At 57.8% G+C, this 13356-nt stretch overlaps 1 protein-coding gene across 1 annotated transcript in view; it reads left to right on the forward strand.

The window, feature by feature from the left end:
- The first annotated feature begins 12722 nt into the window (after nucleotides 1-12722).
- Nucleotides 12723-13356, forward strand: part of Fzd10 (frizzled class receptor 10) — a 3616-nt gene continuing 2982 nt past the window's right edge. The window contains exons 1-2 of the mRNA XM_010604527.2: nucleotides 12723-12778; nucleotides 13126-13237. Coding sequence (XP_010602829.1) covers nucleotides 12723-12778; nucleotides 13126-13237 — 168 coding nt within the window. The remainder of the gene's footprint in view (nucleotides 12779-13125; nucleotides 13238-13356) is intronic.

Raw genomic sequence — 13356 nt, forward strand, 5'->3', positions numbered from 1 at the left:
CTGCCCACCTCTCCCACGCCGGGTCCCCCGCGCGCCCTCGGCAGTGGCCAGGGACAGCTGCCCCCTCCCCGCGGCAGCCGGGTGACTCACAGCTCATCCCGCTCGGCCGGCCCTGAACACTTAGGGCTAATTCCTTTGGCAACGGCATCAAAGCCAAAGAGAATGGAGGCCAAGTTCCCTCCCCTTTTAAAAATAAAATAAAACAGAAACAAAAACAGATCCAGGCATGAGCAGAAGCAGGGCTGTGATCATCTTTCCTCCCTGGGAGGCTGTGCAGGGAGGGCGTGGCTGGCACCTGGCTTCCCTGGGCTTCTTTCCCAGCTCCCTTAGCGGACGGCAGGTGCTCAGGAAACAGCCGCTGGATCTGATCGACTTCCGGCTCCCAGTGCTGGATAAGGCCCTCCGCGTGGCGGCAGAGAACAGGCCCAGAACCAGAGCTGCGGGCCCACTGGGCAGGGGTTCAGGCAGGGGAGAGTGGGGTGTTTGGTCACCAGTGGCTGCTGGCTGTGGGTGGGACTGGTCGCTGTCCACAGCACCGCCATAGGGCCTGGTCACGTGGGCGAGTGCGGGCTTCCTTACCCGTGGGTACAAGGTTCTGGAACAAGCATCCTCCAAAGAACCAGAGGAAGCTTAACCACCATCTCTGGCTTTTTCTCGGGCATCACACAGCATCATTAACCCTCTAGTGACAAGCCCTCTTGAGTTAAGAAGGACTGTAGGCCCCTCATCTTGAAGGATAGGTTGGGGTCAGGGTCACATTGTAAGACATGTATGAGAGATGGATGGTGCAGCTGCAGCCATTTTGTGATAATAGGTCCTGCCTCAGGTGACTAGTGGGTAGGACATTCAGTCTTTGAGGTGATTTATCCAGCCTTACTACATACAGGTTTTCTAAAGTGTATCAGGCATCAGTAAAACTAGACAGATGGACCTCAGATTCAGAGCTGGATCAGAAATATCTTTCCTGCAAAATACTACATCGTCCTGTGTGGCAGAACAATATCCTGGTGACCAATGAAGCCAGATGGGTGACATGTCCTGGCCATGATGTCAGATTTTGTAAGATGAGATCACTGTAAAGGGCACATGGGGTTGGTGTTATTTTTTATGAATCTGCAATTATTTGTCTAAAATTTCCAATTAGAAAAACGTGAATCTAGGCTGCCTGGATCTGCATCTGCCTGTCTGCCCCAGGCTCCCCTGGAAAGCTGTCCAGAAGCCACATGGGCACCACTGTGATGTCAGCAGACAGAATGCCGCAGAGGCTGGCTGTGAGCAGACGTCTGGGACACACGAGGCCTGGTGGGCACCACGGACCTTGGCCAGCTGCGGAGCCCCTCTGTGCAGGTCCTGGCGGGGAGCACTGGGCGGCACGGCTGTGGCAGACAGGAGCTCACCTGGGCTTAGAGCTGAGGCAGCAGCTGCCGCCCTCCTGCAGTCCTAGCTTCCCACCTCTGCGTGTGTGGAGGGTGGGGCCTGCACCAGGACTGAAGCCCACGGGAGGGCGCTGGCTGCTTCACAGTGGCCCCTTTCTTCTCTGCAGGGGCCAGGGAGACACAGGAGGGGCTGTGCCCGCTTCGCAGAAGAGACACTGAGGCTCAGAAGTCAAGCTGTCACCACTCTTCGTATTTACGGACGGGAATTCTGGCGCAGTTCACCTCAGAAGCAGCTGGACCAGAAGATGAATTCAGGCCGCGTGGCACCTGTCATGTAAAGAAAGGCCAGAGTGACCCCACCTGTACCAGTACCCCAGGTACATCATTCTGGGGTAGCTCCGTTCTGCTGACACCTTCACAGGTCTCAGAGACCAGAGTGTGGACATCTTCAGGGTCCTTTACCAGCCACAGAAGTTTCCACAAGCCTGGAGGGGCCACTTTCCGGAAGCTTCCCTCTTATTATGAGTTGGAGTAAAAACAAAGGGAGATCTGCAAGTGCCTGGCCTAGAGTCGAAGCCCTCTGGGGTCCTTTAGTTCTGTCATCTAACGAGGCACAGACAGGGGAGCCCACTCCAGCCCAGCCCTGGGGACAATGAGTAACCCTGCCGCTGCGGCTACCTGTGCCAGGCAGCAGCCGGCTGGGCTTCCGGGAGCTGTGCTGGTGATGCCTCAAGCTCTCCTGCCTCTGTCCCCAAGAGCCAGGCCTGGCTCTCTGTAGTTGACCTCCTTGCCTTCTGCCTTGGTGTCCTGTGTCCAGTTTTCTGGTTGGACTAAGAAATCCACACTTGTCACCCATTGGATGAAACACAGCAGTGCTGTGGGCCAAACAGTGCTCCGGCATCTGTGCTGAGGTCCTGGGTCACGGACCTCTGAGGTGACTTCCTGCAGAGCTGGGTTGCTGGTCACAGATGTGTGAGAGAAGGAGGCCCTGCTGCTCAGGTGATGGCACAGACACACAGGAGAGGCTGAGCCAGTGACGAGGGACGGGGTGAGGTTCTCAGGAGTCCTCGGAGCTCCTGTGATGTAGAGCATCTGGGCTCTTGGGCTCCTCCGCTGGACCTGTGAGGCAGGAAGGAGGCCCCTGTGCCCGGCACACGGTCGGTGCCTACTGAGCATCTGTTTGGAGAGCAGGACGGACCCAGGTGGCCCCAAGAAAGAGAGTCAGAGAGAGACAGAGTGGCCCTGCAGAGGGTGGGCCAGACAGGGGTCCCCCAGTGGCCACGGGGCACAGGGATGTTCTGGACATGTGACAGGAGTCTCCCCTCGAGGAGGCCCGGGGCTGAAGGCCACTTTGTCACCACATCTGGCAAAGCCTCCCACCACTGCACAGCGTGGCTGCTCAAAGAGGGACCTGGTGATTCCCACGCCACCTGTGCCTCAGGGCAGGACAGAGATGGGTGTGCATGGGGTGTGTGGTGGATGGGTAGATGTGGAGAGAGATAGGTAGACAGGTACACAGACGGTGCACAGAGAGAGACAGACAGATAGACAGAGGTGTGTAGATACCTGCAAATGGTGGGGTAGGAGGTGGGTGGGTACAGGGAGAGTCAGGTGTGGAGAGAGGGAGATGCATACACACCTGAGCAGATAGATTTTTAGGTAATTGGTCTATATGTAGGTAGGTCTGTGAGCAGATGATAGTTTATAGACGTGGGCTGGATCGGTGGATAAGGGTAAATAGTTACAAGAGAGACAAATGACAGATTAGATAGGTGATAGGCAGACAGATGTGTTGGCAGATGCAGGCAGAGGGCAGGAATGTGGGCAGACAGCAGGTAAGTGTGCAGATAGCAATGCAGGTAGCTGGCAGCAGACAGACAATGTATTTGTAACATTGAAGGCAGCCAGCTGATATCAGCAGGAGCACCAGTGGAGACCAGGCCCTCCTACTGCCCAGGCGAGGCCCACCCAGGTCTCAGTGTCTCCTTTACCACCGCAGGCGCCTGCCAAGGATGGCACCCACCCCAGGCCTCCCAGCCAGGCCTGGCGGGATGGACCTGCATGCGCTCTGGGGCTCTGAGATGAGTGTGGCCAGCGGCCAGGCGTGGGGGATGCTGGGAGCAGGCCCAAGTGGTCCTCCCAGAAGTAGGACATGGGCAGTTTCACTGCCCACAGGCCCCAGGCTCTCCCCATGCCCCCTGCGGGTACCCAGGAAGCCCCTCCGTGGCTCCGAGTGCAGGCCAACAGCTTGTGTGGAAGGGAAGTCCTGGCCGCACAGCTCCAGCCTGGCAAGGAGGCTCCAGAGCCCCAGGCAGCAGACAGACACCATCCCTGTGTGCCCCAGACCTGCCTGTTGGGTGGCATGTTGTTTCCGGTTGTGTCTGTGGTAAACTCAGCTGTGAAACGTCTCCGAGAGAGTCGGCGGACAGTCACCACAGCACTTGCTCTCCAGGTGGGAGAAATAAATAAAAAGCACAGGGCCTTGAATGCACCTTTCCCTCCGGCGGGAGTCTGGGAGACAGACAGGAGGTGTGCAAGCCCAGTACATGTGGCTCCCTGGAGGCCACACATGCCAAATCACAAGTCCTGGGCTGACAGAGCCGCAGGCTGGGGACGCAGCTCTGGGTCCTCTCCATACTCTGCTGAGCACCTCCAGAAAGCATCTCTGCCTCTCTGTTCCACCAGCCACCTTGGGAAACCTGTCCATCCAGACAGGGACCACGTGGCGGCGGGGAGCTCGCCCCTCCCACACTCTGAGCCCAACCCAGAAATTGGGTGAGCAGCCAGCTTGCACTGTGCACCAGAACTGACAGACGGGCACACCCGAACCTGAAGTGGGCCTCCGACTCCCCAGCCAGGAGCCCCGAAGGCCCCGCATACTGGGGAGCAGAGCAAAAACTGGGCGGCCTCTCTGGGTGTCCTGAGACATGGCTGATGGGGAAGACACCCGGAAGGAAAAGGAAAAGAAAGCCAGTAACCCCGGAGACCATCCGAGTGCCTGACAGACTGTGGAGGGTGGGAGGGCAGCCGCGGTGTCGCGAGGCTTCAGGAGCAGGGTCCTCCCACGCAGGAAGTGACAGGACTGCGGCACATAGGCCACCGCTGTGCCCGCGGTGGAGCCGGGGTCACAGGGAGGCGGCTCTGGGGGTCACTTCTGCCTCTGTGCATGTCCTGCAATGAGCATGCTGCACTGTGAGTGAGCAGAGGTGCCTGGCAGTAACTATGGTGTCCCCGAAGGACAGCCACTGCTCTGTGGTTGGACCCCGCAGGTGACAGACCTGTGGTCCCACCTGGGGCCCCAGAGGCCCAGTCTGGCACCCTCTGGGATCCTCCATACTCCCCAACCTTCCTGCAGCAGTGACGGCCAGGACATCGGGCGGGGGACAGCCCCGGACAGGCTGGGTGCCGTGTCCCGTCCCTGAAGTCGATGCGTGGGAGCCAGTGCTCCATCCCTCAGCTGTGGCTGTCTGTCCACGCCTGTGTCCAGCCTGGGCGCCCTGCACAAAATGACCTCAGAAGACAGCGGCTTCTTGTCCTGCTGGAGATGATGCCTTCATAAGCCAGGCCATGCCACACAGGACCCGGCCAGAGTCCCAGAGGCTGGTTCCGGAGGGAGTGTCGCAGGAAGTTTCGCTTGGATCCCAGCACAGCCCCCACACCATCTCCCCGAGAACTTCACAATGTTCAGCATCCTTCCCCCACTGCCCCGACCTGCTGGCAGCCACCCCACACTGCTCTGCCACATCCTGGGAGGCTGGGGCCCCACTGTGGTGACACAGGCTGGGGTCTGGGCAGCCTCCGCCCAGCTCCGACTGGCGATTATTCCCACCTTCTGTGTAATTATACTCACCACCCACACAGGGAAACTGAGGCAGGGACCTTTACCTTGCGTGTAACTGGGCCATCGCCCCAGCAATCTGGTCCCATTCCTCTTCCGACCCAGATGGCCTGGGAATCAGCCCCAAGGGCGAGGCCTGGATCCAACCCAACCTGTTCTCCCTGCAGACCATGAAAGGGAGAGGACTCTTAGCACTAGGGCCTGGCGGGAGATTTCTGGACAAGCTGCAAGCTCTAATTTTATGTGGAACAGCGGTGCTGTAAAAGTGCACAGTGCCTCACACACTTTTCAAAACACTGCACAGAGTAAAACCAACCCAAAGCCAAGCCCACGCCATGAGTGGATTCAGTCCTTCAGACCCAGATATAGACCCGGGCCCTCAAGGTTCTCAGGAATGCAACCCAAGCTGAGCCTCTGAGCAACTTCACATGTTCCAGCAGCTACTTCTGAAAAAGTAGGCGCTGGGCCTGGGGCACCTGTAGTTCCAGCACTCTGGGAGTCTGAGGTAGGAGGATCCCAAGTTGGAGCCCAGCCTGGGTAAGACCCTGACTCAAAAAGTAAGTGTTCAGTGTGAAGGCCCTGGGTTAACCCCCAGTAGCACAAAAAACAAAAGCAGAAAACACCTCTTGTAGCCTACATATACAAACAGGATCCATGCAGTGCCCAGCACTTGTAGGACTTAGGACACCCCACCCACCTGTACATATGTGGGGCCCCAAGAGAGAGGTGAAACCCTGGCCAGCTGTGGCACTCAAGGGGCTGAGGCTGTGCAGCTGGCCTGAGTGTAAAACTTGAGTCGTGTGAACCACAGCCAGAGTGTTGGGCACTGGCCTAGACAGTGCCAGGAGTCTGAAGTTTAGCCAGGGGGCCATATATCCCTCCCTCTGCAGGCAACTGTCTGGACAGGGTCAGCCTACCTGGAAGGCCACCTGGTACAGAGCTGGGAGGGAGGCCAGGCCCAGGTACATGCAGCCTGAGTCCCTGCAGACCATCCCCAGGACCAAGCACAGGAAGGCTGCCACTGCACCAGCTTGCATGCCACCTCTTCCTTGTCCCCGGCTGCCTCTTCAGGCTCCTGTCCTATGCATCCAAGGTGCCTCAGCTGAAGCAGCTCCTGGGAGGGGAGATCCAAGACCCCCCTCAATGCTGAGATGCAACTAATGTTATCAGTGTGAGACTCCATGTGGGGCGGGGAACTCCAAAGGACTTTGCATTTGGCAGGCAGAGCCTCCTTCTTCTCAGAGACACATCTTGTGGCACACACGAGATTCGTGTGGCCCCTGACACACATGTACACACATGTGGACACACACACATCTGAGATCAGGGCCGGGCGACCAGAGTGGAACCAGACAGAGCACCTGGCTTAGGGAAGAAGGCGCGGCCCAGGACTACACCAGCTGTTTTCAGAACCCTATGGGAAACACAAGGCTGCCGATCCCTGAGTCCACAGAACAAGTTCACAGCTTGAAACTAAGGCCTTGGGGGCCACCTTGGCCGCATGGGGGAGCGTTCTGGAGAAGCTGGGGTACAACAGTGAGAGCAAGGTGCCTCCTGAATGGGGTGCTGCTTTCCCTAAGGCTCCATCCTTTATACTGTGTGTGTACGGAGCTTCTGGGGACCTAAGACAACCATGGCACCCATAACCCATGTGCCAGAAGTGGAATCTAGGGTGGTCTTGTGGGGGCCCAGGAGGTCGGTGATCAGCACCTGGGAGCTCAGAGCTCAGACTCCGGTTCTGAGGCGGCCTGCAGGAAGCTTTGTCCTGCCAGAGACTGGAGGGTAGGTGACGGGGCCCCACTCGCCCCCATACTAGGACAGGGTGCCGGGCTCCTGGGCCCCTGCTAGACCAGGGAGGAGCAGGGAAGCGGGAGATCCTGGTCCTACCCGCACAGGGCTGCAGATGGCTGTGGACAGCTCTCCAGGAGGCTCCTCCTGCCTCCGCAAGCTCCAGGGGGCCCAGTGGACCTGGCTTGTGGCCTGCCTGTCTCAGACGCCCTCCCTCGAACCTCCAATGGCTAGCGCTGGATGAGCGCCTGCTGGGTAATTCCGCAGCACTCCGTCTCCTGTACCCGACAGTCAGAGACAGAATCAGGATCCTTTCCCAAACCTGAGGTTTGGGCCGTGGGCACATGATGTGTGTGTGTGGGCTCTGAGGGTGGCAGCTGCAGGTCACCAGCTCCCAGCTGCTGTCTCCACCGAGACTTTCCAGGGAGAAACTGGGACACTGACCTCTGACCTTGGTCTCCTGCTAGCCGCCAGGAGGAAACGATGCGTCCAGGCTGACCATACGCAGAGCAGCTCTGCGGCGGTAGCCTTGGGCGTGGGGGCTTGGGGTGCATTTTCTCCCCTCCCAGGGAAGGGCAGTGTGTGGATTCCTGCCCCACCTGTACCCACTGCTGTGGCTGGGTCCCTGCTGGGCCTCGGCTGTCCCCCACCCCCATGTGGCAGCAACACAGTGGCCACGGCCACGGGGTCCTGGGAAGTTGGAGTCAGGTCACGGCTTCCCCCCCCACTAGAACCGTGCAGATGCCCATCACCAGCTCAGGGCAGCTTTCTCCACACCCATACTCGGTGTGGTGCCCCACGTCCTGTCTCCTGGCAGGGTCCCTGTGGCACAGAGCTGCCAGGCAGGGCTCAGCCACAGTGCTGCAGGGGCCCTGGGCAGGACAGCGGGGACAGGAGGGGCAGAGTAAATTCACAGCGGGGGACAGCACTAGGAACTGGACCCCACAGGGCCCCATGACACAGGCAAGGCGCTGGGAAGGGGCAGGAGACCAGAGGCAGCTGGGGGTGGCCGAGATGTCCCAGCCCTCAGCCAGAAGAGGTGGTTCATTGTGCACACTGCCTGGAGGGTCGGCTCCAACCCAGAGTGCTCATACAGTTGTGTGTGCTCATACAGGTGCACACAGACATGAAGCAATTCATACATATGTAACATGTGAACAGTATACACACATAAGTTATTTTTACACGTGTGTACAGTGTCTATATTTATGCGTGCTTATGCATAGCACATTTATGCACACGTGTGTACATGTGTGCACGTACGTGTGTATGGAAGTGCACACATATGTACTGCGTATGCCTGCATAGACCTGTGTGCATGCACACGTGTGCACTGTTCACACACACACCTGTGTGTGTGCATCTGGGCACCCACACAGACAGTGCACGGCGGGGCCAGGCCTCCAGAGGATAGCCTTGCCCCTGGTGACTGCGCTTGTGGAGCCTGCAGCCTCACTGAGACAGAGGAGACGCCCGGGAAGGCGACACAGTCCCGCACGCTGCGTGGCCCTGAGGGCAGCATGCGGGTGCACAGCACAGTGCTTGTCATGGTGGGCTAGGCCGCTGGCGATTGGCCCCGCTGTGCCGGCAATGACTACGGAGAACCTGGCATCACGGAGACCGAGGGGCAGACCCTCCGAGCCCATGGGCTGCAGCAAAGAAGAGAGAAAATACTGATGGAATGGGGTGTGGCCTTGCCTCAGCCAGTGTAGACCCCCAGAGAACTTAGCAGCACCAGCCAGGAGTCACAGACTGGAACACGCCTCATGGCCAAGGCTGTGAGCCAGCCAAGCCCCCATCCCAACCCTGCTGGAGGTGTTCTTATCTTCCTGTCACCACAGAGAAACAGAAGCAGCTCAGAGAAGTCAGCACCTTGCCTGAGGTCACACAGCAGAAGCAGATCAACTGACAAAGTTCCCCCCACCCACCACCACCCTTGTGGACCCTGCAGGATCTCTCAGAGAACAACGCAAGATGCTAGATGTGACAGGAGGGATGGAAGAGGCCATGACCCAGTGTAGCTCGGTCCTCCTGCTGGACCTTTGTGAGTTTACACTGGCTGCACGCCTTCCAGAGTGTCTCTGGGGCAGGTGGCCGGCATGAGGATGGTGTGGGGACCTTGTCCAGGTCTGGCCTGACCCAGCCATCCCCTCCGGCTTCCTCCGCTGCTCTGGGGGTCTGTGCTCTCCATCTGTGGCTCTGCATTTGTCACTGAAGCACAGCCTGTGTCACTGTGTGTGACCAGGACATCTGTGTGCCCTGCCCTGTCCCTCTCCACTCACAGCGCCCTCCATCCACACTGCTCCTGTCCTGCGCTGAGCTGGGCTTGGCCCTGCTACCACAGCCAAAGGTGGCAGGGACTGTGGGTCTGACTGCCCGCTCACGTGGGCTGGGCTCAGCAATGTAGCCCCACCATGGACGTCAGGAGCAGGACCCTGGTCCTCCGTGCTTCTCCCCGAGGCGGGACCGGGCTCCAGCCACCCATGCGGGCGCAGGCTTGGAGTAGCCAGACTTTCCTCAGAGAGGTCCTGGAAGACGAGAGGGGCAGAGACAGACGGGGCAGGGCGGGAGGAGGCGGTCAAGGCCAGGCAGGCCGGCGTGGGTGACCAGCTCTCTCTCTCTCTCTCTGTCTCTCTCTGTCTCTCTATCTCTGTCTCTGTCTCTCTCTCTCATAAACACACACACACACACACACACACGTGCATAGTCATGTGCTTCATTTCTCTGGGATCCTGTGATTTCCTGCTTCCTCGAAACCGTGTGAACATCAGTCCGACACAGAGTTTCATGTCCAAGCGCTCAGCGCAGGCCCAGCTCTGCACCGAGGAGGTGAACCGCTCGCGTAGGGGCTGCACAGAAGGTGAGGTGCTGGTGGTATGCAGGCACTCGGACAGGGTGCTCGGTCCCCCACTTTCCTCAAGTCACGCCTGCTCCTGTGCCCAGCCGCCCTGAGGAAAGGCAGGGCTGTGTCTTTAAACAGGGAGGAGGCGCTGCCCAGGAAGCCGGCAGTAAAAAGGCTAATGCGCTGTGGAGGAGAAGGAGTTTAATCTAATTTAGTTGGAGGGTGTCTGTCTGCGGTGTTGTTTTTGGAGTGTGGGAATAGAGGCGAGAAGCTGCCCCCTTGAATGGTCCCTTCTGCGCCAAAAGCAGTGGGGAGCCGCTGGATGCCTTGGAGCCCAGGCCAGGCCTTGAAAGAGGATTAAAGAAACGCTCTGATTTGCAATTCACACAAATGCACCCCGCGGAACCTTTGGTAATATTTCAATCCACATTTCAAGGGAAGTGGCCTTAAAATAGCAGCCTAAATTGTTCTGCAGCCTGGAGGATGCTCACTCCTCCAGTTTATGACAAGGGTGTTTTGTTGTTGTTGTTTATTTCTCACCTCCCCCAGCCCTTCCCCTTCATCTTACAACTGGAGATTTTTAAGTGTAATTAAAATGTTCATGCTGCTGAATTTGCTGGGACCTGCCCAGATCCCATGTACTAAATATCACTCCGGGGTGGGGGCAGCAGAGCAGGCAGATTTCCTGTGCAGGTTCTCTACCTGGTAAGTTTCAGGGGAAACTTGACAGGAGACCAGGCAGGGACATGGCCAGTGCTCCAGGCGTCTCTGCGTGCCAGGTGACCGTGAGAAGAGAACCCTCTCCGCCTTCCCTTAAGGCAGAGCTGTGCAAGCCCTCACTTGGTCCCAGCACTGACGGGGAGGTCAGAGAGAGAAGGCCGCCGGCCCTGCAGCAGTGGCTCACCAAGCTGGAGAGTGCCAGGAAGACCACTGAGAGCGGGCCACTGCCAAGGCACCAACAGCCAGCCGCGCCCTCCCTTTTCGTCTTCCCTTCCCCTGCGCGATTTCCTGCCCACTCTGCCTACCTCCCACAAGTTTACTCTTAAGCACGATAAACTTATGGTTCAATTTCTCTTTACTGCTGAAAGTCTCAGTGCGTTTTATCTTAAAGAGATTATTTGGGTTTTTCTCTAATCCCATTTCAGAAAACCTCGCACAGGGCTTATCGTTTCCATTAACTATTACATACTGAGAAAAGACACCGCTCTGATTGTTAGCACTATCCGTGTCACAGCACTTTATACTTTTCACTTTGCTGGTTGGAACAGAATGAAAGTGGGCCTCTCTTTCAACTCCCTCCCATCTCCCAAAACACTCTGCTCTGTGCAAGAGGCTGTCTCGCTCCTGAAATCTCCCCTTTAAAACCTTTCCTTTCCCCGTGAACATTTGTGAGAACTTGAAGACGGTATGCAGAACAGGGGCAGCTCTCTGCTGGGTAAGTGTATTTTAGGTGGCTGGAGCAAAAAAGATTCCTTCTCCCTGTACGTTACAGGAAATCCTGTTTAATTATAAAGTTTCATTAGAAAGCTTTGCTCACATTTTTAGAGGTCTAATAAGATTTCCATTAATTTAAACATATCACTATTCCCACGACAGCCCCCAATGCTTTCTTTTCCCCGCTTTCATCCATGGTTAAATATGTAAATAAAATGTCTAAAGTCATTCTTCAAAGAAGACAAAAGAAAAAAGGGCTGAAGGAAAGGCAGCCATAAAATTCCTCCCGATTCTCCATAACAGTTGTCAGAGGGGGGCCGGCTGCAGCCCAGCCTAGCAGCAGGGAACCCGCTGCTCCTCAGACTCAGCTCCAATCCCACACACAGGGAAAAAAAATAAAATAAAATATCTTTTCAGCTGGAGCATCAAAAGGCCCTTTTCATTTATTAGTTACAGAGTTATCTTGCAGTTGGTGATTTCTCAGCGCCTCCGTTTTCTGATAATAATGTCTATTTGTTGGTCTGCGGCTCTGCTGGGCCTAGGGAAGTGCTACTCCACAGACATACTTAGAAAAAAAAAGAAAAAAAAGGAGAGAAGAAAGCAATCTGAAGTGGCCGTGGCTAAAATTATAGGCCTGCACACAGCGGAATTAAAACAGTACATAAAAGATCAATTAGGAGACACTCTCACTCCACTCCAGGGCTTGGCACTGGGAGTAAAAGAAAACGGGACAGAAGGGGACAGGGCACCAGGCGGGATCCTCCAGGAAAATTCTAGAAGCACCAAGCGGTGTCTGTGGAATCTGCTAATTTAGCGATTTTGAAAGATGGCTCAGGAAACCCCAGAGAGAGGGGGCCCACCGTGCTCATCACAGTGGCTGTTTCTTCAAAGCCACATTGGCCTCCCCTTCGCACCCCTTGGCCTCACCCCAACTCTCAGTGACATGCAGGCCAGGGTAAGGACTCCGTGCGGGGGCACGAACCACCTGTCTGCTGCTTCTGGGACCCAGGGCCAGTGGAGTGCTCCCACCTCCGAGGAGCATGGCGGTGAGGAGTGAGGCGGCCGCCTTGTTCTAATTAGAAGCTGATCCTCCCAGAGGAAGCGCCAGGCTCTGCCACTTCTCCTCTTGGTGGGTCAGGGCTTCCTGGAGACAGCTGTCCGAACAAGGGAGGGCGATGAGAGCTGTGGGTCAAGCCCCCTCTCTGGCCAGTGCCAAGGAGATCGGGGAGGTGGGGCTCTGGGGCCCCTGACTGGCCTCTCCGCAGGTGGTCCTGGGGGCTTCCCAGGCACCTCAAAGGCCAGACCTCCCTGTGACCAAGGGACCCCTGGGGCTGTTTACCCAGGGTTATCGGGAGGCTGGCGGCACCCTGTGCCTCCCGAGTGGCGCCCCACGATGGGGACGCAGATCCTGGGGACAGCAGCTCCTCCACGGAGGGTGTGAACCATGGCGCCCACCTCCAACTCCTCCGAGAGCCGGGTCCCCGCGCGCAGCCTGGACAAGTAATGCGAGCAGCGGGCGGGCAGAGGGCGGCTTCCTACCCTGGATGACCCGGACTCCCGGCGGGGGCGGGGGACGCGGGGCTCGACCAGGAAGGGTCTCCCGGCCCCCGCCCTCCCCACCTCTTAGAAGAGCCTCGGCCCTAAATCCGAGCGCCCGAGGCCCGCCCCCCATCCCTCTGAAATTTCAAAGCCAAGCCCTCCCGGAGCCAGAGCCTGAGCCAGAGCTGGAGCCCAACCGCTCGACACAGGCTGGTCCCTGAGCCTCGGGCGACGCGGGCAGGGTTACAAGCCGAGGGGCCACTTTAAGGCCAAGGCCATAAAACGCAAATCCCCTTTCTCTTTGAAAGCGCGCTCCTCCCGGGACCCATCATAAAAGTCGGGGAGGATGCCCCCGCTCCCGCGGATCGCCCCCACCGAGCCCCCGAACTTCCCGTAACCTCGGCGTCCTTGGGGTGCCGGGTAAGGTCCCGAGAGCCCTGGACCCAGGAAAGGGGAGCGGGCGCCAAACTGAGGCTGCGCGCCCGACCCTGCGGGGAGTCTGGACGCGGGGCACCCGGGGCGCACGGCTTTCTCATGCA

The sequence above is a fragment of the Fukomys damarensis genome, unplaced genomic scaffold (genome assembly GCF_012274545.1).
Source record: "Fukomys damarensis isolate Sample0158 unplaced genomic scaffold, DMR_v1.0_HiC HiC_scaffold_12, whole genome shotgun sequence".
Classification (NCBI taxonomy): domain Eukaryota; kingdom Metazoa; phylum Chordata; class Mammalia; order Rodentia; family Bathyergidae; genus Fukomys; species Fukomys damarensis.